The sequence below is a fragment of the Hemicordylus capensis genome, chromosome 5 (genome assembly GCF_027244095.1).
Source record: "Hemicordylus capensis ecotype Gifberg chromosome 5, rHemCap1.1.pri, whole genome shotgun sequence".
NCBI classification, from domain to species: Eukaryota; Metazoa; Chordata; class Lepidosauria; order Squamata; family Cordylidae; genus Hemicordylus; species Hemicordylus capensis.
Genome location: NC_069661.1, coordinates 369,953 through 394,012, shown reverse-complemented (window position 1 = coordinate 394,012; position 24,060 = coordinate 369,953). Strand labels below are relative to the sequence as shown.

At 46.4% G+C, this 24,060-nt stretch overlaps 1 protein-coding gene across 12 annotated transcripts in view; it reads right to left on the bottom strand.

Moving 5' to 3' along the window:
• Window positions 1–24,060, bottom strand: part of LOC128327208 (maestro heat-like repeat family member 5) — a 122,708-nt gene that overhangs the window by 77,891 nt on the left and 20,757 nt on the right. For 6 of the 12 annotated variants that reach the window (XM_053255652.1, XM_053255648.1, XM_053255651.1 and 3 more), the window contains exons 1-3: window positions 20,489–20,589; window positions 18,962–19,107; window positions 943–1,097 (exon numbers count right to left, since the gene is read on the bottom strand). In XM_053255652.1, the coding sequence (XP_053111627.1) occupies window positions 943–1,097; window positions 18,962–19,107; window positions 20,489–20,505 (318 nt within the window). In that variant the 5' untranslated portion in view covers window positions 20,506–20,589. Of the gene's footprint in view, window positions 1–942; window positions 1,098–8,185; window positions 8,267–10,325; window positions 10,459–16,891; window positions 16,909–18,961; window positions 19,108–20,488; window positions 20,590–24,060 lie in introns of those variants that run through there. The other 6 variants (XM_053255658.1, XM_053255659.1, XM_053255653.1 and 3 more) reach the window with 5 other exon arrangements.

Genomic DNA, 24,060 nt, shown 5'->3' with positions numbered 1-24,060 from the left:
TGACCAGGAGAGGGATCTTGGGGTTGTGGTGGACAGCTCGTTGAAAGTGTCGACTCAATGTGCGGCAGCTGTGAAAAAGGCCAATTCCATGCTAGGGATCATTAGGAAGGGGATTGAAAATAAAATGGCTAATATTATAATGCCCTTATACAAAACTATGGTGCGACCACACTTGGAGTACTGTGTACAATTCTGGTCGCCACATCTTAAAAAGGACATTGTTGAAGTGGAGAAGGTGCAGAAGAGGGCAACCAAGATGATCAGGGGCCTGGAGCACCTTCCTTATGAGGCAAGGCAACAACACCTGGGACTTCTTAGTTTAGAAAAAAGATGACTGCAGGGAGACAGGATAGAGGTCTATAAAATCATGCATGGTGTGGAGAAAGTGGATAGAGAGAAATTTCTCTCACACACACATATCAATAGAACCCAGGGGTCATCAGAAATTGATTGATAGGAAATGTAGGTCCAAGAAATGGAAGTACTTTTCACACAACGCATAATCAACTTGTGGAATCTCTGCCACAAGATGTGGTGTTGGCTACTAGTTTTGATGGCTTTAAGAGGTGTTTGGATTACTTCATGGAGGAGAGGTCTATCAACAGCTACTAGTCTGAGGGCTTCAGGCCAGTTCCAGCCTCAGAGGCAGGATGCCTCTGAGTACCAGTTGCAGGGGAGCAACAGCAGGAGAGAGTGCATGCCCCTTCCAGCTCCTGTCTGTGGGCTTCTTCTCGGAGGCATCTGGTGGGCCACTGTGCGAAACAGGATGCTGGACTGGATGGGCCTTCCTGGGCCTGTTCCAGCTGGACTGCTCTTATGTTCTAGATTATACCAAACACAGCACAGCTACTGCTTCCCATCCCACTCCACTCACCTCTGTGTAGCAACTAAATCATGCAAACATAGAGCTCAGAGGCAACTTTGGCTTTGAAGCATTCCTACCTTGTGGATGCTCTGGCGATATTTGCAGATGGCGCGCAGGACGCCCGCCAGCTTGATCTCAGCCAAGGCAGACAAGTTGTCCATGGATGTCTGCACCAGCGAGGGGCCATTTCCTTCCCTGAGATTCCTCAAGTTGCAAAAACAGACCTGTGATTCTGGCAAGGGAGAGAACAAGTCCAATTTTGGAGCCTGGACCTAAAAGCCTTCGGAGTACCTCGCCTTGCTGGATGCCACCCCCCCCCCCCACCCACACACACACACTGCAAGTAAAGCATCAGCCGCCTGCACACACACACAGAGAGTATTTTTAACAGGTGGGTTATTGAGGGCAGAAACAGCAACTGAACTCACAAGAATGTAAGCATATAAAATGGGTATATTTATGCAAATATGCATTAGAAGAAACATTTCAATATGCAACTTAACATATTCCCATCCCACATTTTTCCTTCCCCATTCCACCCCCCTGTCTTTAAAGCACCCGGTACAGATCATAATCACACTCAGCTGCCCAGCACAGTGTGGGCCAGCAGCAACCACACCACCCAGGGCATTTTCCTGATTATACCCGGCAATGGAGTCACAACGTATCTGCGAAGTGTGCTCCCGCACATCCTGTGTTGTGACACCACAGTCCCTATGCTGTCAGCAGGGCACCGCTCACATTTCAGATGCCTTGATTCGGATTTAATCACTGTGATTTATCGCTATAACACTGTATGTCCGGCGTAAAAAGGTTGCTGTATTTTCCGGTTGTTAGTTTTTGTGAGACTGCTCCCCCTGCTGGTAGCTTTGCTATTTATGTTTTGAATGTGATTTGCCTGAACCGAAGCATTTTGCCGCTGTTGAGAGGGTAACTGGAAAGCGCCCTGAACTGATTAAAGAGGATTTGGGGGCCCTCAGGGCGTGTGGAAGCCCTGGACTTCAACCCCAAAGTCCAGGGTAAGTGCGCCACGGGTCAGCACCCCTCCTCCCCCGTGCTTGTGCATTTGATTTTGCTTTACCTACATGCAGGCCTTTATGTTTATCTCTGTTGAGCTCCATCTTCTTTGTTTTGGCCCAGTGTCCAAGCCCGTCAAGGCTGTTAAGAACATAAGAATAACAGCCCTGCTAGATCAGGCCCAAGAAGGCCCATCTAGTCCAGCATCCTGTTTCACACATTGGCCCACCAGATGCCGCTGGAAGCCACAGGCAGGAGTTGAGGGCATGACATCTCCTGCTGTTACTCCCCTGCAGCTGGTACTCAGAGGCATCCTGCCTTTGGGGCTGCAGGTGGCCTAAAACCCTTTAGACCTTTCCTCCAGGATGTTATCCAGACCCCTCTTAAAGCCACCCATGTTGTTGGCTGTCACCACATGTTGTGGCAGAGAATTCCACAAGTTGATTATGCATTGTGTGAAAAAGTACTTCCGTTGGTTGGTCCTAGATTTCCTGGCAATCACTTTCATGGGAAGACCCCAGGTTCTAGTGCAATGGGAGAGGGAGAAGAATTTCTCTCTATCCACTTTCTCCACACTATGCATGATTTTATAGACCTCTGTCATGTCTCCCCACCGTCATCTTTTTTCTAAATTAAATAGCCCCAGGTGTTGTAGTCTTGCCTCATAAGAAAGGTGCTCTAGGCTCCTGATCATCTTGGTAGCCCTCTTCTGCACGTTTTCCAGTTCTACAATGTCCTTTTTTAGATTTGGTGACTAGAATTGTACGCAGTACTCCAAGCGTGGCCACACCATCATTTTGTAAAAGGGTGTTATAATATTAGCAGTTTTATTTTCAATCCACTTCCTAATGACCCCTAGCATGGAATTGGCCTTTTTCACAGCTGCCGCACATGACACTTTCAACGAGCTGTCCACCACGACCCCAAGATCCCTCTCCTGGTCCGTCACCGACAGCTCGGATCCCATCAGCATATACTTGAAGTTGGGGTTTTTCGTCCCAATGTGCATCACTTTACACTTGCTAACACTGAACCGCATTTGCCATTTTTTCGCCCACTCCCCCAGTTTGGAGAGATCCTTTTGGAGCTGCTCACAATCCGTTTTGGATTTCACTACCCGGAAGAGTTTGGTATCATCTGCAAATCTGGCCACCTCACTGCTTACCCCAAATTCTAGATCACTTATGAATAAATTATAAAGCACCGGTCCCAGTACAGCTCCCTGGAGGACTACACTTCTTACTTCCCTCCATTGTGAAAACTCTCTGTTCTGTCTTCTAAGGTGTTTGTCATCATATTTGATGACCAGCTCCTCTATTCCCTCATCCACGTCATTTATAAAAGTGTTGAACAGCACAAGGCCCAGGACAGACCCCAGTGGCAGTCCTGTAGCCAGCTGGTGGCATGGCGTGTACCTGCCACACCAAAAAATTCTCTTTCCTCCCCAGCCTCACTGACTGTTTTCACTGAACATTTTATAACCTACCTCCCCCGACTTCTGCAATCCCCCCAAAAAATTTTTCAGGCTGGTTACAGGCCTGCCCAGTGGTACCCCTCTCCATGCCTTCCTCCTTGGAGCTATTAGTGGACACTTGGGTAGGGTTTTTCAACCAGCTTGTTGTTGGAAGTGAAGGACTATACACTGTCTCTTGTCTCAGTGACATAGGAGGACAGACTAGTGAGTCAGAGGGCTAGATGGTCAAGACATTGGTCATCCCTTCTCTACTGCTCTGACACGATCCCTTTGGAATGCAGATTGCTACTCTCAGGGACTAACTTCCTTCCTTCCTTCTCTTCCTGTTCCTTCTACCTTGCAACATGCAAGCTCCTCTCCCTGCACCATGTGTGCAGAGGAATGCAGAATCCATCTGCATCCAGCTAGCTAGCTAGATTAGAGATCCTAACTCCTTACCTTCCTATCCAGAATGGAGTTCTCTAATAAATACCATTTATATTGATTTGAAACTATGAACTGGCTCCAAGTTACTTTACTCTCAGCAGACACGCATGCCTAACTAAATTCCGCTGTGTTGTGCCTCTGTGCACTCTGCTATAATGGAAAAGGGATTCTCTTACCAGAGAGAATTCCCAACACTTGTATCCACCTAACAGCAGTATAACTTTTCCTGCTGCAGCAAATAACGGTCGGCAGAGTGAACAGGGGGACAGAAGAGTTGCAAAGTGATGGTGCCACTCTATGCTTTGGGCAGCCTTAGATGTTGCAGGCAAGAGGGCAGGATCGGGCTTTGGGGAGGGAGGGGCTTCTGCCATGTCTAGTGACAGCTGCTGGAGTCAGTGGCAGAGCCAGGGGACGGAGACCCAGGTTCTGCCCCGTCCACGGCAGCCCCGCTGGGTGTGTGCCAGGGATGCCACTTGCAGGTGGCATCATGTGAATGTGGGTGTGGCCCAAAGGCCTGTGTGAGTCCTCGGGGGCTCCGTCCCAGCCAATGTTTGCTGGCTGGGTGCATTTATCTCCCTTTCCTTCTGTCTTTGGGAAGAAAGGAAGGGAAATAAACACACCCAGATGCACGATAGGAATGTTCTCTGGAGGGCTCCTTGCACAGGCCCTCAAGAAACCGGGCCACAGCCATGTGTGCTTGATGTCACATGCTGAAGGAGCATGTCCCATGTGAGCTCTCCGGAGCAGGGGAGTAGACTTCTCAATTGGGGGGGGGCACAGGGCACATGGGAGGAGAGCTGGTCTTGTGACAGCAAGCATGAATTGGCACCTTTGCTAAGCAGGGCCCACCCTGGTTTGCATTTGAATGGGAGAATACACGATGAGCACTGGGAGGTCTTCCCGAGAGGATAATGGGGCCGCTCTGGGCAGAGCACCTGCATGCAGAGAGCACCACCAGCTTTTCTCCTTATCCGACTACTTCTAGTCAGAGAATCAGAGAGCGGAAGGGCCCTGAGAGGCCGCTGTGCCTCCTAAGAACTCGCTGAGCTGCTACAAAGACAACACAGGACTGACTGTGTGGTTCAACTGACTGAGGAACTTGAGCAGGAGAGCTTGCTGATGCTACCTGGCAGGAGGGGGGCATTGTCTCCCCCAGAAAATGTGGAGGAGGGCTTGAGCCCCACTGCCCCCATGAAGTTCACACCCCTGCTCCAGAGCTCATTTCCAGCCAGCGTTTGCTGGCTAGGTGCCTTCCTATTTCCCTTCCTTGCTGGCTGGGAATGCACTCCAGAGGGCTCACGTGGCCCTTCCGTGGCTGGCAGCTGGGTTATCTGAATCCGTCTACTCAATGGTGGCTCCACTCCTGGCTGGAGTATATTTATTTATTGATAGTTATATTTATATCCTGCTTTTTCTCCCAAGAACCCAGATCAGTGTACGCAGTATATTATGTGTATCCTCACAACAAGCCAGTGGGTAGGTTAGGCTGAGAGATAAGTGAATGGCCCAGTCATCCAGGGAGTTTCATGCCTGAATGGAGATTTGAACTCAGGTCTCCCCTTCCTAGTCCAGCCACTCTAACCTCTACACCTTGCTGGCTCTCCTGCTCGCTCTCATATTTGTGTAATATAATATTGTAATAATATCTCTCATATTATGTAAAATATTTCATTGAAATTCTAGTAGAATTTAAATCTCTTTCTAATCACTGGCCAAGCAGGAAGGTGTTGTTATGGTAGCAGGGAGCTGGCGAAGTGGTTCATCTTGTTGGAGATGGAGTTCCAGCGCATCGATCTTTTTCACCAACTATCCTAGTGACCACTAGGGGCATCATTGGGTGTAGAGGCAGCAATTGAGGGTCTCCTTACCTGTCCCTGCTTGCCTCTGCTCTGTGACCCCCGCTTTGACTCCTCAGGTACTTCATCTCTCTCTCCCCCTATTCACTAGGTAGCTGCATGCTTGCAACATTTCAGACTTAAACAAGGAGAACTAGATACTGCAAACTTCTACAACAAACTGAAGCATTGTTTCAGCTGTAACAAAGCAGGGCATTTGCATACTAATTGTCTGGAGCCCAAAGGAGGGAAAGGCAGAGATAACTCCAGAGGAGGGAAACCTGACCACCATGACTACAGTGATGACACACAGAGGCTACTTATTCCCACGATTGCACAAAATCCGGCTAAGGGAGCCCAGCCTGCTTTGGGGCGGTCGTGTGCCATGTGAGATCCCCCTCCCCTTAAATGCAGTTAATGGAGCGATCGCTCTGTTAACCTGGTTTTTGTGCTCGTGTGTCCCCGCAGCGCACAGCGACACCTGAGGGGACTCTCGGGCTTGGGGGTCTCTCCAGGGTTAGGGTCTTGTGCAGGGGCATCCACACTTGTGCGGGGCATCCTGGAACTTCCGGGGGCCATGCAGGCCCCAACCCTCACAGCCCCCGCTGGCTCCATGACAGAGCTGGCAGCCACGTGGGCGGCCAATCCAGCCCCCCAGCGGCAAGCGGCTGCTCCTCTGTGGGGAGCGTGGGCTGAGCCCGCTCTCCCTGCAGAACCCCATCAGGCACTTCACAACACGTGTCGCGTGAAGCACCTCACAGTCTGTGACTGCAGAAGGAAAGAGGAGAAACTTTTCTGACAGACGGAGAAGCAGACCGCATGCTGGCTTTCCGGAAGAGGACACAGACAGAGGAAGTCAGAGAGCCAAGACGTTCAGTGTAACAGCCAGGCAGGGAAGGGAGAAAAGGGATGGTTTTATTATCGATTCCGGAGCTGCCCAAAACATTCTGAATTCCCCTGAACTGTTTATTAATTTAGACAAAAATTACCATTCCTATTCTTATTGGTAATGGGAACATAATTGATTCAACGGGGAGACAGCTGAACTGCATTGCAGGCAGTCTGATGGACAGATTGAAATGATCTTTATCTAGGATGCTCTCTTAATCCCTAATATGGAAAGGAATGCTATGGGACATGGAGTCAATAAAGGCTGCAAAGTGACTTTTGAGGACAAAGTTTGCTACATTACCAAAGTTGATGATTTATTTATGTCCGCCTGTATGTGTGAAGATGGGCTTTTCCAATTGGACTGTGTAACTGAACAGGCAAGCCTCGCAGCCTCAGGAAAACACCAGAATTGTTCTACCATATGGCATAAAACACTAGCGCATAGGCAAATAAGGGAAGAGCAGAAGGTTTCAAGTTCTCTCCTTGGCAGCTTCTCCAAGAGAGGGCTGAGAGAGATTCCTGCCTGCAACCTTGGAGAAGCCGCTGCCAGTCTGTGAAGACAATACTGAGCTAGATGCACCAAGGGTCTGACTCAGTATATGGCAGCTTCCTACGTTCCCAAGTGTGATAAATGAGCCTGACAAAAATGGACTAATTGTGGCAGGGGCGTAGCAAGGTTGGAGTGGACCCAGAGATAAGATTTTAAAATGCCCCCCCAATTGAAACTCAGCTCATAAAGTAAAGAAATCTTAAATTAGGCTGAATAGTGGTAACAAAAAGCATATATATATATATATATATATATATATATATATATATATACACACACACACACACACACACACACACACACACACCTATGTGCCACAATAGAACATCATTCTAAATTATTATTTAAAAGGTTTGGTAAATTGTGGATGATGCAAGTCATTTAATGGTATTAGAGAAAGACATGCTGTTCTGATAACTCCAGGTCTTAACACTCACATCAATTTCGGAGGATGGATAAAGCTGAAGGAACCCCGGGTGGGTGTGTGGCTGGGGGAGTCAGTCATGTGACTTGCCTCGGGGGGGGGGCAAGGCAGGGGGCCCCCAGACAACTGTCTCCCCTTGCCCTATTATAGTTCCGCCCCTGAATTGTGGATTTTAAAGTGGAATCATGCAAAGAAGCCACGACTAAATGTCAATGTTACATACTTAATAAAGGAGTGAGACCCAGCTTTTCTGGACAGACACAGAGGGAGTCACAACATCCTCTGGAACTTTTACATTCTTACGTCTGTGGGTCCATTTGAAAATAGTATGGGTGGCAATCACTACATACTCACATTTATTGATGATTTCCCAAGATTTACTTATGTGCATGCTCTGAGAAAGAGAAATCAAGTGTTTGAAAAATTTAAAGAATATGTTGCACCAGTCAATAACAAATTTGGAAGCAGGCCTCAGAGAATAAGATCAGAGAATGGAGGCAAATACATGTCAAATGACATGAAAAGATTCTAATGGGATTTAATGTGAACCTACTCCCACATACACACCAGAACTGAATGGTGTGGTGGAGAGGAAAAATCTGTTGAAAATGGAGTTCCAGTGCATCGGCCTTTTGCACCAACTATCCTGATGACCACTAGGGGCAGTATTGGGAGCAGAGGTAGCTAGTGAGGGTCTCCTTACCTGTCCCTGCTTGCTTCTGCTCTATGACCCCTGCTTTGACTCCTCAGGTACTTCCTGTAGTGAGTTGGTCCTCTTCTCCTCCTAGAGAGAAGATGGAAACATACAGGTGAAACTCGGAAAATTAGAATATCGTGCAAAAGTCCATTAATTTCAGTAATGCAAATTAAAAGGTGAAACTGATATATGAGACAGACGCATTACATGCAAAGCGAGATAAGTCAAGCCTTAATTTGTTATAATTGTGATGATCATGGCGTACAGCTCATGAAAACCCCAAATCCACAATCTCAGAAAATTAGAATATTACATGGAACCAAGAAGACAAGGATTGAAAAATAGAACAATATCGGACCTCTGAAAAGTATACAGTGTACTGTGCTTGACTGGCCAGCAAACTCGCCTGACCTGACCCCATAGAGAATCTATGGGGCATTGCCAAGAGAAGGATGAGAGACATGAGACCAAACAATGCAGAATTGCTGAAGGCCGCTAATGAAGCATCCTGGTCTTCCATAATACCTCATCAGTGCCACAGGCTGATAGCATCCATGCCACGCCGCATTGAGGCAGTAATTGCTGCAAAAGGGGCCCAAACCAAGTACTGAATACATATGCATGCTTATACTTTTCAGAGGTCCGATATTGTTCTATTCTTCAATCCTTGTCTTCTTGGTTCCATGTAATATTCTAATTTTCTGAGATTGTGGATTTGGGGTTTTCATGAGCTGTACGCCATGATCATCACAATTATAACAAATTAAGGCTTGACTTATCTCGCTTTGCATGTAATGCGTCTATCTCATATATCAGTTTCACCTTTTAATTTGCATTACTGAAATTAATGGACTTTTGCACGATATTCTAATTTTCCGAGTTTCACCTGTATCTCTCTCTCTCCCTACCTGTTCATTATGTAGCTGATAGATAGGATAGGTCTTTCCTATCTCAAATGTATTTCACCAATAAACTAGTTAAGTAACTTTGACTCTACAGTGATCTTCATGCCTGTTACTTAAATAGCGGCAACAACTAAACTCATCATTCTGTAACTGGAGTGGTAGCTTCCTTGGTGCTTTGCTAAATAAGTGCAAACCCCAACAAATCTTCTTGTGGGCAAAAAGTCAGTGTCAAGGCAGTCCCAGCTAGCTTTGTGCAGTGCCATGAAAGCCCTAGTTGACTGAGTTAATGGCAACCATATGTTTCATTTCCCACCTTCAGCTATTCATCAAAAACTCTGTGGCAATTCTAAAGAGTGACAGCTGGTGTGTGTGTGTGTGTGTGTGTGTGTTCTTGGCCTATCTCTGCTCCCCAAAAGAAAATTACACCAGTCTTGAGTTGGACAGAGTCGTACAGGATGAGAAGACGACTTCCTTCTGAATTGGAAGGCATGTCCAAATGAAGAGAACAGGAAGGAACACAAACTCTGGCAAAAGAAATGCAAATTGACAATAAGGGAAGCAAAGAGAGAGTTTGAGGAACATTTAGCCAAAAGCATCAAGGGGAATAACAAAAACTTCTTTAAATACATCAGAAGCAGGAAACCTGCCAGGGAGGTGGTTGGACTGTGAGGAATGACAATGAGGGAGTGAAAGGGATTGTTAAGGAGGATATGGAGGTTGCAGAGAAGCTAAATGAGTTCTTTGTGTCTGTCTTCGCAGCAGAAGATACTGAGCATATATCTGTTCCTGGATCAGGCTTTTCGGGGATGGAAGTTAAAGAACTGAAGTGACAAGAGATGATGTTCTAAACTGTCTGGAAAAATTGAAAACTAGCAAATTCATGCAAGAGTCTTTAAAGATCTCAAATATGAAATTGCCGACCTTGCAAAAATATATAACTTATCCCTACAATCAGGATCTGTACCAGAGGACAGGAAAGTAGCCAATGTAACATCGATTTTCAAAAAGGGATCTGGGGCAATCCAGGAAATTACAGGCTGGTCAACTTAATGTCTGTTCCAGGAAAATTGATGGAAAGCATCCTCAAGGATAAAATTGTAAAGCACATAGAAGAACAGGCCCTGCTGGGGAAGAACCAGCATGGCTTCTACAAAGGCAAACGTTGCCTCACAAACATTTTGGAGTTATTTGAGAGTGTCAAAAAGTGTGTGGATCAAAGTGATCCAGTTGACATAGTATACCTGGACTTCCAAAAAGCTTTTGAAGAAGTTCCTCTTCAAAGACTCCTGAGAAAACTTAGCAGTCAGACTTCCGTGGGCTCTTCCGGCTGAAATGAAGGCTTCCCAGTGAGCTCCGTGGGCCCCCACCTGCATCCTAAAAATCCGGTCCTTTAATGAGCTCGTTAAGTACTGATTATCACCTTCAGAGAAAGCGCACATCTGTAGCTACCTATTTAGCACATCAGATGGCTTGCTGATGCTCCTGCCCCTGCTATATTTGACTTCAAACAACGGACTGAGCAACAGGTCCTCCTCACTTCTCCCTCCCTCTCCAGCCAAATCTTTCTTATCTCCCCTTCCCTCCTTATCTCCCGGGACACAGAGACTGTTCGCATGGCCATTGTTAGTGTTGTTCTGCCTCATGAGTGAGTTGGTTGGCATCCCTGGCTGTTTGTGAGAGAGCGGGGAGGTGCAGATTGGCACACCTGGAGAGACGGAGGAAGGGGGGCCACGCCACTTGGCAGAATAACAGTTCTGGGATTTGAGGCGGAGGAGATCAAGTAAAGCTCCTTTGGTGTCTCAAAATTAGTCTTGGGGGGGGGGATCCTCTCCTGCCTTTGCTTTTTCTCCTGAATAACTCCTTGAGAGGTGAGAGCCCAAAGGAAGAGGACTAAAAGAGAAGGATCATTTGGCATTGTTTCAAGTGGGCAATATAACTGGGCAAGTGGGCCCCTGCTAACTGGGCAAAGAGGCACCTTTTACCGCAGTGATTCTCTTTATTTAGCAGGGGAGAGTAACTGGCCCTATCCACCCACAGCACAGTACTTCCAGTGACTGTTGCTGGTGTGTGTCTTATGTTTCTTTTTAAAATGTGAGCCCTTTGGGGACAGGGAGCCTTCTTTCTTTCTTTCTTTCTTTCTTTCTTTCTTTCTTTCTTTCTTTCTTTCTTTCTTTCTTTCTTATTTCTCTGTGTAAACCGCCCTGAGCCATTTTTGGAAGGGCAGTGCAGAAATCGAATTACTAATATAGAATTACAGAGGAGGAATTGGCTTAGTCTACAAATTTAAATATCTAAAGCAGGTTACAATAAATCATCAACACCCTCCCCTAAGCCATTCTTAAAAGCAGAGCAAGAAGAGGACTGAAGGAAAGAGGGCAGCAACCTGGGGTCAAGAAGTAAATGTAACGGAGTCCCCAAAAGTGGGACTAAAGCCGTCCCCAAGATGTCAAGCTCAGACAGCACGGCTGAGGAAGGGGTAGATACCAAAGCCCTCTTCTCCCTTCTTAAGGAAGTGGCAAGTGACACCAAAAGCATAAAAATGGGTCAGGAAGCGATTAAGGCAGAGATAGGTGAAATCCGGACCTCCATAGAACAGCTCACTTCCAGGGTACAAGAAACTGAGGGACGCATCTCGGCAGTAGAGGACAGAGCCTCCATTATGGAGGCCTCTCTCCTACAAACCAGTCGTGAACTGGCATCTTTTAGAGATAAGCTGATTGACCTGGAGGGTCGCAACCCAAGAAATAATCTTTGTTTAGTGGGGGTGAAAGAAGGCTCAGGAGACCGCAACATGATTGACTTTGTCACCACTTTACTTCGTCAAGCCTTGGACCTCCCCAACGACTACAAACTTGAGATTGAGAGAGCTCATAGAGCCCTGGGGTCCACCCCAGCAGTAGGTGCTCCACCTCAGGCCATCATTTTCAAACTGCTGAGATTTACAACCAAAGAAGATCTCTTAGCAAGGGCCAGAGAGAAAGGTTCTCTTCGATGGGGCCCAGATAACGGTCGGATCTATCTATTTCATGATTTCCCAAAGGCAGTCGTGGATCAAAGGAAGAAATTTCATCGCTGCAGGGTTTGGGCTAGAGAAAAGAATGGAACCTGCTTTTTCAAATATCCTGCCATTCTTTGCTGCATCCAGGAAGGCAGAATGCATCGCTACAGCGACCCGGCCCAAGCTGAAGCTTTCCTGCAGAGTTTGCAAGCAAACGGCTGACTCTGATTTACATAGGGTTTCTGGCAAGCCATTTTTCCTTTCTCTCTTTACAAGGAGTCTGATGTGTTCTATTTCTTTTCGAGTTTGAGATGTGGGTTTTTCTTTCTTCCTCTTAGGCTTAAAGTGCTAACTTTGAGTACCGTTTGAACGCATGCTGGAGGCTCCAAGGGAGCTTATGGAATGTTCAATAGGTCAGGGGCTGCTGAATACTCAGGAGTGGTCAACCAATATCCTGCCATGAGCATAACATTCGATCTAATGTTTTTCACCTCTGGGCGGGGACAGACTTGTTCTGTTGGTAATATCTAGACATTGTGTGTGCATGTACAGTCGAGCGGGGGTCTTTCCGAGGCTGCGTCTGTGAAGACGCAAGTCACTAAGCCTGGAGATTCGGCTGTTGTCAGGCCTTTCAACAACGATGGCAAGAACAGAGACTTCTCCTGGAGAACTACCATGTACTGGCCTTTGCAGAGAGTGGGCGGAAGCTAGAGCGATAGATCACTAGGAGGGTGAAGTTGATTCCAAGTTTGGAGTTGTTGTATGTTAATTTTGTACTGGATGTGGCATGGGGGTGGGTGGGTGGTAACTGGGAATTTGCCCCATAGCTGGCCCTTCTGGAAAGTTTAATAATGTTTTCCTCACTATTATTTTGCTTCTATCCCCCAATTCTCTCCTTTTTGCTATTTTTCATTTCCCCACTCTACTGTCTCATAACCACCTTTCTCACCATTGCATTCACTCCTACAAATGCTAGACCGGCTAACCTGACATACATTGTGTTTTACAGGAGCTCAAATCAAATGTTTTTCATTCTGTTTTCTAATATACTTATGTTGAGGTTTGATGAAGACCTGTTTTGGATGGAATACAAGGACCGCCCGCCCCCCGCTGATGCACTGGAAGGGAACTTCCCGAATGAGACTTGTCCTCTGGCGTCAGCTGTGGGACTCCAGGTCATGGGCCTTAATAATCCAAGCTTGGGAAGGATGAGCCTGCGAATGAGACCAGCTGGGTCTAGAATATTAAGTGCTAGGGCTATAGATTCTCGGGCAATGTATGTCCTTATAATTTTCTTATGGCAGGACATATGAATTTAATTACTTTCAATGTTAAGGGACTAGGAACACCACAAAAAAGAACCCAAATTCTTAGGTATTTAAAGAGACAAAATGTAGATGTGGCCTTCCTACAAGAAACACATATGGCAGAAAAAGACATTCACAGGCTTAAACAGAGCTGGGTGGGCCATGTTTTGGGGGCAGGGTCCTCTTCCAAGTCAAGAGGGGTGGCAATCCTAGTTCATAAGCGCATCATGTTCAACCCCCTTAGTGTAGAGGCAGACCCCCTAGGAAGATTTATCATTGTGGAAGCCCAAATTGGGCCCAAAACCATCCTTTTGGCTAATGTGTATGCCCCCAATGAAGATTGCCCCTCCTTTTTTACAGCTTTACACGCTAAGCTCCTTGCAAGGGAGAACAGTAACTTAATTTATGGAGGAGACTTCAACGAGGTTCTGAATCCCCTAATGGACAGGAGCACAGGGCATTCTGTGTTATCTAAATCACGTGTTCTGTTAAATAGTTTTATGAAGGAACTTAGCCTCTACGATGTATGGAGATTACTACACCCCAAAGATAGGGACTTTACTTTCTTATCAAAATCCCATAAGACAAGCTCTAGGATTAACTTCTGGCTCTTGTCCCCAATTTTGGGGAAACAGGTAATTGCATGTGATATTGGCCCACTCATTATCTCGGATCATGCACCTGTGGTATTAAAAATACAATTGACAGACAGTGGAGACCTGAAGCAGAAACATTGGAGACTAACTACATCCCTGTTAAAGGACCCCAAATTCATTACAATGATTGGATCTGAAATTCAAGAGTTTTTGAAGTTTAATAGAAAACCTGAGACTAGCTTGGCACTTCTTTGGGATATCCTTAAGGCTTACTTACGAGGCAGAATTATAGCCTTTGCCTCATATTTTTAAAAAAGGAATAGCGCAAGAACATTAAAGAATTGGAAGAGAAACTCAAAGCGGCTTGATTGGACTACAATACCAGCCCATCCCCTCGCTCCTACTCTAGTCTTCTGAAGCTACAATGTGAAGTGAATCTATTACATGCCAGGCAGGCTGACTTCCTTCTAGCTTGCTCAAGGCAAACGTACTGGGAATCAGGAGAAAAAGCTGGCAAATTAAACCTGGAAAGGCCCCAGGCGAGGATGGCTACCCGTCTGATTGGTACAAAACATTCTCTGATAAGCTAGCCCCACTACTGGCTGAGACGGCCACCGAAGCTGCAAATACATATGAATTGCCTAAAACGATGTATGTAGTAAATGTGTCTCTTATACCAAAACCACAAAGGGACCCGCATCAATGTGAAAATTATAGGCCAATATCATTACTGAATGTTGATGTCAAAATCTTTGCTACAACCCGTCTTAATGGCTGTGTACATACAATTATACATCCAGGACAGGTTGGCTTTATCCCTAAGCGGCAGGGAGCAGATAATATACGTCTGGTTCATAATCTTATCCACATTACGTCCCGTAGGACCGACCAGGCTCTGCTGCTGTCCCTTGACGCTGAAAAGGCCTTTGATAAAGTACATAGAGACTTCCTCTTGGCAACTCTTGAGAAATTCAGATTCCCTGCCTCTTTCGTAAATTGGGTGCAGACAATCTATAAAATGCCTTCAGCGAGGATCAATACTGATGGCCAGCAGACGGGACCCATCTCCCTTCAGTGTGGGGTCAGACAGGGCTGTCCCTTGTCTCCATTGCTCTTCGACTTGGCCCTTGAACCTCTGGCTTGCGCAGTGAGGCAAAATGCAGGTATTAAGGGGATTGCGGTAGATGGACAAGAACATAAAATTGCATTATATGCAGATGACAGCCTCTTGTTTCTTTCCAAACCACAGGAATCCGTCCCTAAACTTATGGAATTACTATACCAATTTGGGGGCCTCTCTGGATTTAAAATTAATTGGCACAAATCCGAGGCCATGTCAATTGGGAAATTGCCCCTCTTTCATAGGGATATGCCCTGGCCCTTTACTTGGAAAACAGACTACGTGAAATACTTAGGTATTCTAATTACTAAACAACCTAATCTAACTGTCAAAACTAATTTAGATAAAATACTTTCACAGATTAAATTAGACTTCCTCCGCTGGGCTGACCTCCTGCAGAGTTTGTGGGGTAAGATAGCTGTTGTAAAAATGAATGTTATGCCCAGATGTATTTATACTTTAAGAGGGCTTCCGTTGCTTATTCCTCAAAGATACTTTAGAGAAATTGACAGAGCTGTGAGGAGGTTCCTCTGGGGTAATGGCAGGCCTCGGGTTGCTTTGAATAAACTCCAGTTGGCCGCAGACAAAGGGGGCTTCAACCTAGTGAACCTTAGATTGTACCATAACACGTTTTTAATTGCTCAAGCTATCCATTGGCATGCCCACACAGATGGGGAAAGGCCAGAATGGGCTCAAGTGGAGCTAGCAGAACTGAAACCCTTGGAGGGATGGGAAGCACTTGGCTCCAGATATCTTAAACATCCCCACTACCAATCCCCTACTATACTAGCAGCCCGACACGCCTGGAAGGAATTGGCAAGGCAACTAAACTTCGATCCCTATGGCCACATGGATATGACACTGTGGGGTAACCCACATATATTGATAGGCAAACAACCAATTTTGTGGAAACATTGGGTTGATAAAGGGATTTACCGGTTATCACAGCTGAAAAATGCAAATGATAGCTACAAACCCTTTGCACTCCTGCAAGAGGAGTTCCATCTACCACCGACATGTGCCTGGCAATATATGCAACTGAAACATACCATATCGGCTCAATTCGGTCCAGATGCCTTGGCGACCCCAGCAACTCCAGCTATCTTTGGGCTTGCCATTAAGATGGCCTCTCTCCTAAAACTAAATAAGTACCTAGATGCCAGTGTGCATAGAGACATAGACCCTGGGTTAGATTTACTTAGGGACAAATGGAACTTGGAACTTTCTGCTAAACTGTCACCTGAGCAATGGCAAAATATTTTAAGTAGTGTTCAATGCAGTACATTGGATCTTAAATTGCGCCTCATCCAGCAGAAGATTATTTTCAGGGCCTACTGGACTCCTCTATACCTTATGAGATTAAAAATGTCCTCAAATAGTAACTGTTGGAGATGCACTAATCCACAGGCCAATTTAACACATATGTTCTGGGATTGTTCCATAGTACACGGTTTCTGGAGAGAAGTCACTATGCAAATTAACTTAGTGCTGGATTCATCTCTTGCACTGAAGGATCGAAATGCAGTGTTGGGGTTTATTCCAACCAGCTGGGGACTAAAATACAGCTCTAAACAATGGCTTTGGCGGAGCCTGCTGGTTGCCAAGAGGTTGATATTGAGGCTGTGGAAATCTCCCAGTCCCCCTTGGTGTGAGGATTGGGTACAGGACCTGCTTAAGCTTGCGGCACATGAAAAATGGGCCCTCTTAAAAGTAAATAAATTGGATAAATGGTCTGAAATTTGGCATAACTTTCTTAATCTTTTCTTAGAATAAGAATCTTTCTGACCTATCCACATCTTCTAGTGCAATGGTGATTCTCCCTTCTTCTCTTCCTTTTTCCCCTCTTCTGGTTTTTTCTTTCTTTCTTTCCCCTTCCTCTTCTTTCTTGGGGGGGGGGGTATGAGGGTGGGGGGGCAATTTGGGCATGTTGTTGCAAAATATAAATTGTTATAAAATGTTTAAAAACATTAAATTAAGAAAACTTAGCAGTCATGGGATAAGGGGACAAGTACATGTGTGGATTGCTAACTGGTTGAAGGACAGGAAACAGAGGGTAGGTATCAATGGAGAGTTTTCACAATGGAGGGAAGTAAGAAGTGGGGTCCCCCAGGGATCTGTACTGGGACCGGTGCTTTTTAATTTATTCATCAATGATCTAGAAGCAGGGGTGAGCAGCGACGTGGCCAAATTTGCAGATGATACCAAACTCTTTTGGGTAGTGAAATCCAAAACGGATTGTGAGGAGCTCCAAAAGTATCTCTCCAAACTGGGTGAGTGGGCGACAAAGTGGCAAATGAGGTTCATTGTTGACAAGTGTAAAGTGAAGCACATTGGGATGAAAAACCCCAGCTTCAGGTATATGCTCATGGGATTTGATATGTCGGTGACTGGCCAGGAGAGGGATCTCAGGGTCGTGGTGGACAGCTTATTGAAAGTGTCGACTCAATGTGCGGCAGCTGTGAAAAAGGCCAATTCCATGCTACGGATCATTAGGAAGGGAATTGAAAATAAAACTGCTAATATTATGTAAACCATTTACTTTGATGTAAACTGCCCTGAGCCATTTTTGGAAGGGCGGCATATAAATCGAATAAATAAATAAATAAATAAATGACGTGGTAACGCCTTATACAAAACTATGGTGTGGCCACACCTGGAGTACTGTGTACAATTTGGTCACCACATCTAAAGAAGGACACTGTAGAACTGGAAAAGGTGCAGAAGAGGGCAACCAAGATGATCAGAGGCCTAGAGCACCTTTCCTATGAGGCAAGGCTACAACTGAGGCTTTTTAGTTTAGAAAAAAGATGATTGGAAGGAGACATGATAGAGGTCTATAAAATCATGCATGGTGTAGAGGAAGTGGATAGAGAGAAAATTTTCTCTCACACACATAACAGTAGAACTATGGGTCATCCCAAGAAATTGATTGCCAGGAAATTTAGGACCAACAAACGGAGGTACTTTTGCACACAACACATAATCAACTTGTGGAATTCTCTGCCACAAGATGTGGCGACAGCCAACAACCTAGATCACTTTAAGAGGGGTTTGGATAACTTCATGGTCTTTCAATGGCTACTAGTCAGAGGTCTATAGTCCACCTCCAGGCTCAGAGATAGGATGTCTCTGGATTCCAGTTGCCTGGGAGTAACAGCAGGAGGGAGGGCCTGCCCTCAACTCCTGCCTGTAGGCTTCCAGCGGCATCTGGTGGGCCACTGTGTGAAACAGGATGCTGGACTAGATAGGCTTCCTTGGGCCTGATCCATCAGGGCTGTTCTGATGTCCTTATATTAGATTCTCCTTCTTGTTGCCCCATGGAGGGCTAGTGTGCCTTTGGGCTAGTCAGATCCTCTCTCAGTAGAGGAGCTGCCCCATGACTGAATGAACCTGCTGGGGCCTTCTGGGACCTCCTTTCTCCTCCTTTGAGCAGTGCTGTCATCAGGGGGTGGCCCAGGAAGCACAGGCCCTGCCCTGAGGAATTGCTCAGAGCCCCGGATCTCTCTCCTCCTTCTCCTCCTCCTCCTCCTCCTCCATGGCCCCTTCCAGAAAAGGAGGGCAGCAGTCGAGGCACCTGCACAGAGCACAGGAGGGGGCTCCCGGCCTCACCCGGCTCTCTGCTGTTTCCACCTTCATAGCTGCTCCATGATAATATTAGAGACCTGAAAGCGGCTACATAATTATTCTTGGGGTGAGTGTGATTGAGTTTAGTTATCAGAAGGAGGACTGTGGACCCGGGCCTCAGCATGTCCCTTAAGTACCTAGCAACGCCCCTGCCTTGGAGCATGCACTCCTCACCCCCCTCCACGGCGCCATCTGAGAACAGCCCTCCCCCTTGGAAGGGACTCAGCCTCACCATTTTCATCCAGCTCCTCCTTCTGGATTTCTTCTTTGTCTTTCTGCAGGGGACAGTCTCTGTCTGCACTGGGCTCCTCTTCTGCTAAAGGATGAGCACAGATTCGGTTCTTCCTATGGCTGGCTCCCTTGAAGACAGAGCAGATCCTGGAGCAACATGGAGAAATAAAAGGAGATTTCCTGGCGAGGAAATGCATTTCCCGAAGGTAAACTAGACACTTCCTAAATCCACCATATTGTAAGAAGGTGTTAAAGGTCAATATAGATTTTCTCAACAGAAGACTGAAGGGGGTAGTGCAATAGATGTAGGAGAAACACCACTGAATGCTCCCTTTATGTCAGGTCGTTATTCATTGCTAATCTAGGAGGATCCCACGGTTCAGTGGTACCGTATTTACTATTAGGGCTTGGATCAATCAGGGCTCATCAAGCCTCTCCAGGTTTTGTAGGCTCCTCCACCCTCTCTGCAGACCACTCTGGCTCCACTTGGTCATCATCCAGCTTCTCTCATCATCCATCACCCCTCCCTCCCCCACCCCCTGCTGTGCAGTTCAGCCAAACTGCTACCAATAAGGTGCTAACATTTTACTCTTAGAAGGTCTCTGTCAATGCTGATTTCTCAGCTGCAGTCGGGAGGACGCCATGGATGAATGACAACCGGGGAAGGAGGAAAGGCTCATGGATCTGAATCCTGCCACTGTTCCAAATGTCTGTGTTGTCTACACGGTAGCCCATCTTAACAACCGACAGCCTCTCAAACTTTCTCCTGCTGTCCAGCATTTAAGGTAACACATTTATTTTTGACAAGGCCACTGGGTGAAATCCAGCACACCGTTACATCCCACTGAAAACCAGCAGACAGTAAGTGCACCGACAATACTCTTGCCTCAGCTTAGGTGACATGGTGGTAGGCGGGGAGAGGGCACTGACGTATCTGTGTGGAGCTCTATGAGAAAAAAATGGCACCAATCCACTGCTCAGATTACTTGAGGGGTGTGAGTAGTGCAGGCTGCCCAGGGCTACATGCATGACTGATGCTTTTGTCTTGCAGAGTTGTATAACAGACAGATATTCAGCATATGCAGATTTCCAATCAATTATTAAGAAAACTATTCCTGTTGAATTTCTGGCTGACATGCAGCTATTAAAATCATATCCACTCTGTTAGGGGAAAACAGGGAACAATCTTCTGCATGATGTAGAGAGGCTACGTTTGTGTCCTTGAATTCTGGTCACTCCAGATTACCACACTTGCAAGCCATAAAGAGTCGGTAATTTTGTGCCCGTGAGCATGTGGAAAGCAGCCATTTGCCCTAAACTCTGCACACGCTCATATGTCCACACCTGATGGCAAGTCGTAAAGGTTTCCCTTGGCTTAGCATGGCCAGGGAAAGACGGTTCCTTTAGCCCCTGCCCCCGGCTTCTCCCCCAGTGTGGGTGCCTCCTAGCACACCAAGCCCTTTTCACCCCCAAAGATCTGACAGTCATCTAGCTCCTCAGCTCCTCCTAACATCAGTCCACAAATCACCTTCCACAGAGAGTCATGGTCTCTGGTGAATTTGGTCTGCCTCAACGTGCCCGACATTTTCCAGACCTTTGTGGGCAGCTCTGTTCTCCAGTCTAGTACAATGCGCTTCATGTCATATGTGACATCACAATCATGGATTGCAGGCCTCCCAGCCTGTGTCAGCGGCAGCACCTGAGGCCTGGAAGTTCCAGAGCAGGCGGTGGCTGCTGCAAGATGCTTGCTGTGCCCCAAGAAGAGAGGTGGGCTAGGACCCGTGGGGACCCGTGTGTGCATCTGAGCAGGAAAAGCCACATCCGTCTGACCCTGCAAGCTAGCTGGGGAATGGTGTCAGCTCTTGCAGCCTCCTTGAAGTCGTTAGGGCAAATAGGGCACACTTGTGCACACCCCTTCCTCACCCTAACCGGCCATGCTGCTGGAGGGAGGGGGCAGCACTTAATCCTTACTCACAGCAGCAGCATCTCTGATGTTGGGCCTGGTGTGTTATTGTTAATGACAACAACAATAATAATAATACCGCCCTTCCAAAAATGGCTCAGGGCGGTTTACACAGAGAAATAATAAATAAATAAGATGGCTCCCTGCCCTCGAAGGGCTCACAATCCAAAAAGGAACACAAGACAGACCCCAGCAACAGCCACTGGAGGTATTGTGCTGGGGGTGGAGAGGGCCAGGGACTCCCCCCCTGCTGAATAAAGAGAATCACCACGTGGAAAAGGGGCCTCTTGGCCCAGTTCGCAGGGTGTTAGAGCGTTGAGGGTGTTGGAAATTCTCTGTGGTGAGAGAATGCCTTTCTCATTATCTCAGAGTGCACAGAGGCACAACACAGCGGTAGTTTGGTTAGGCATGCGTGTATCCTGAGAGTAAAGTAACTTGGAGCCAGTTCATAGTTTCCAATCAATATATAAGGCATTTATGAAGGAACTCCATTCTAGATAGGAAAGTGAGGAGTTAGGATCTCTAATCTATCTATCTAGCTGGATGCAGATGGATTCTGCATCTTCTCTGCACACATGGTGCAGGGAGAGAGGAGCTTGCCATGCTGCAAGGTAGAAGGGCAGGTAGGGAAGAGAGAGAGGAAGGAAGTTCATCCCTAAGAGTACCAATCTACATTTCAAAGGGATAGCATCAGAGCAGTGGAGAAGGGGTGACCAATGTCTTGACCCTCTAGCCCTCTGACTCACTAGTCTGTCCTCCACTGTCTGAGACAAGAGACAGCGCAAAGTCCTTTAACTTCCAACAGAGGGGACATTTGGTTATCCACCCCAGTTGCAGCAGAAGTGCTCAGGTAAGGAGAGCACTCCTAATTAATGCTGTCTGGAGACATGAAGATAAAGTTCTAAATAAAGTAGATTAAATAGGAAGTACATCAGGGTGTTAGATAAGCCAACATGCCTGGCTGCTAGCTACATACAGGAAGTGGGGGAAAGGGAGAAGATGGAAGTCTTTTTGTTCAGGTAAGAGAATGAAACTTGAGACTATCAGTCTAACAAAGGGGAATCAGAGCAGAGAAAGCAGAGAGGGAATGTCATTGCTGTCTCTACCCCTTTGCCCCTAGGGGTTAATAGGGTTGCTGGAGCTAAGGGTTAATGCTATCAGGAGCTGCATCTCCAACATGGTTCTCACAGTCAAGGAAGGCAGAGCCAGACAGCAGGCAAGCAGGAAACACCCACAACCGGACTCCTAGCTGGCACCTTCCGTCCCTCCTTCATTGGAGTTTGAGTGGAGAATAAACCTTAGGAAATATGTGAGGCCAGGGGCATAGCAAAGTTGGAGTGGGCCCAGAGACAAGATTTTAAAATGCCCCCCCCCCCCGTGTGTGTGTGTGTGTGTGTGTGTGTGTGTGTGTGTGTATATATATATATATATATATATATATATATATATATATATATATATATATATATAACAATAGAACATGATCCTAAATTATTTTTTTAAAGGTTTTGTAAATTGTGGACGATGCAAGTCGTTTAATGGTATTATAGAAAGACCTGCTGTTATGGTAGCTCCAGGTCTTAACATTCACATCAGTTTTGGAGGATAAATACAACTGAAGGAAGCCCGGGCGGGTGCACAGCTGGGGGAGTCAGTCATGTGACTTGCCTCTGGGGGCCCCCCCAAGGCAGTGGCCCCCCAGACAACTTTCTCCCCTTGCCTTATTATAGTTATGCCCCTGGGTGAGGCTGCTCCTTCCTCCAACATGGAGAGGAGGAGGGGAGAGAGAGGCAAGGAAAATTAGCTGGCTGGGTGGGGCAGAATGATGAACCAACCAGAGAGAAGGCGACCTTGGACTTAATCCTGAGTGGCACCCAGGACCTGGTGCGTGATGTCAGTGTCATTGACCCTTTAGGGAACAGTGACCATAGTGCGATCAAATTCAACATATATGTGGGGAGAGAATCACCAAGGAAGTCTAACACAGAAACTTTGAATTTCAGAAGAGGAAACTTCTCCAAAATGAGGAGTATGGTGAAAAGAAAGCTGAAAGGGAAAACAAGAGAGTCACTTCGCTCCAGAATGCATGGAGTTTACTCAAAACCACAATACTAGAAGCCCAGTTAGATTGTATACCCAAAGGAGGAAAGGTACCACTAAGTCCAGGAGGATGCCAGCATGGCTCACGGGTACTGTCAAGGAAGCCATAAAAGGGAAGAAGACTTCCTTCTGAAATTGGAAGGCCTGTCCAAATGAAGAGAACAGAAAGGAACACAAACTCTGACAAAAGAAATGGAAGGTGACAATAAGGGAGGCAAAAAGAGAATTTAACTAAAAGCATAACAAAAACTTCTTTAAATACATCAGAAGCAGGAAACCTGCCAGGGAGGTGGTTGGACCATTCTGTGCATCCGTCTTCACGGCAGAGGATACTGAGCATATACCTGTTCCTGAACCAGGCTTTTTGGGGATGGAGGCTAAAGAACTGAATCAGATAGAAGTGACAAGAGATGATGTTCTAAACTTTCTGGAAAAACTGAAAACTAGCAAATCGCCAGGGCTGGATGGCATCCATCCAAGAATCCTCAAATAACTCAAATGTGAAATTGCCAGCCTCCTTGCAAAAATATATAACTTATCCCTGCAATCAGGATCTGTACCAGAGGACAGTAGCAAATGTAACACCGATTTTCAAAAAGGGATCCAGGGGCGATCCAGGAAATTACAGGCCGGTTAGCTTAACGTCTGTTTCAGGCAAATTGATGGAAAGCATCCTCAAGGAAAAAATTGTAAAACACATAGAAGAACAGGCCCTGCTGGTAGAGAACCAGCATGGCTTCTGCAAAGGTAAATCTTGCCTCACAAACCTTTTGGAGTTCTTTGAGGGTGTCAAGAAGTGTGTGGCTCAAGGTGATCCAGTTGACATCGTATACCTGGACTTCCAAGAAGCTTTTGACAAAGTTCCTCATCAAAGACTCCTGAGGAAACTTAGCAGTCATGGGATAAGGGGACAAGTACATGTGTGGATTGCTAACTAGTTGAAAGACAGGAAACAGAGGGTAGGTATAAATGGAAAGTTTTCATAATGGAGGGAAGTAAGAAGTGGGGTCCCCCACGGATCTGTACTGGGACCGCTG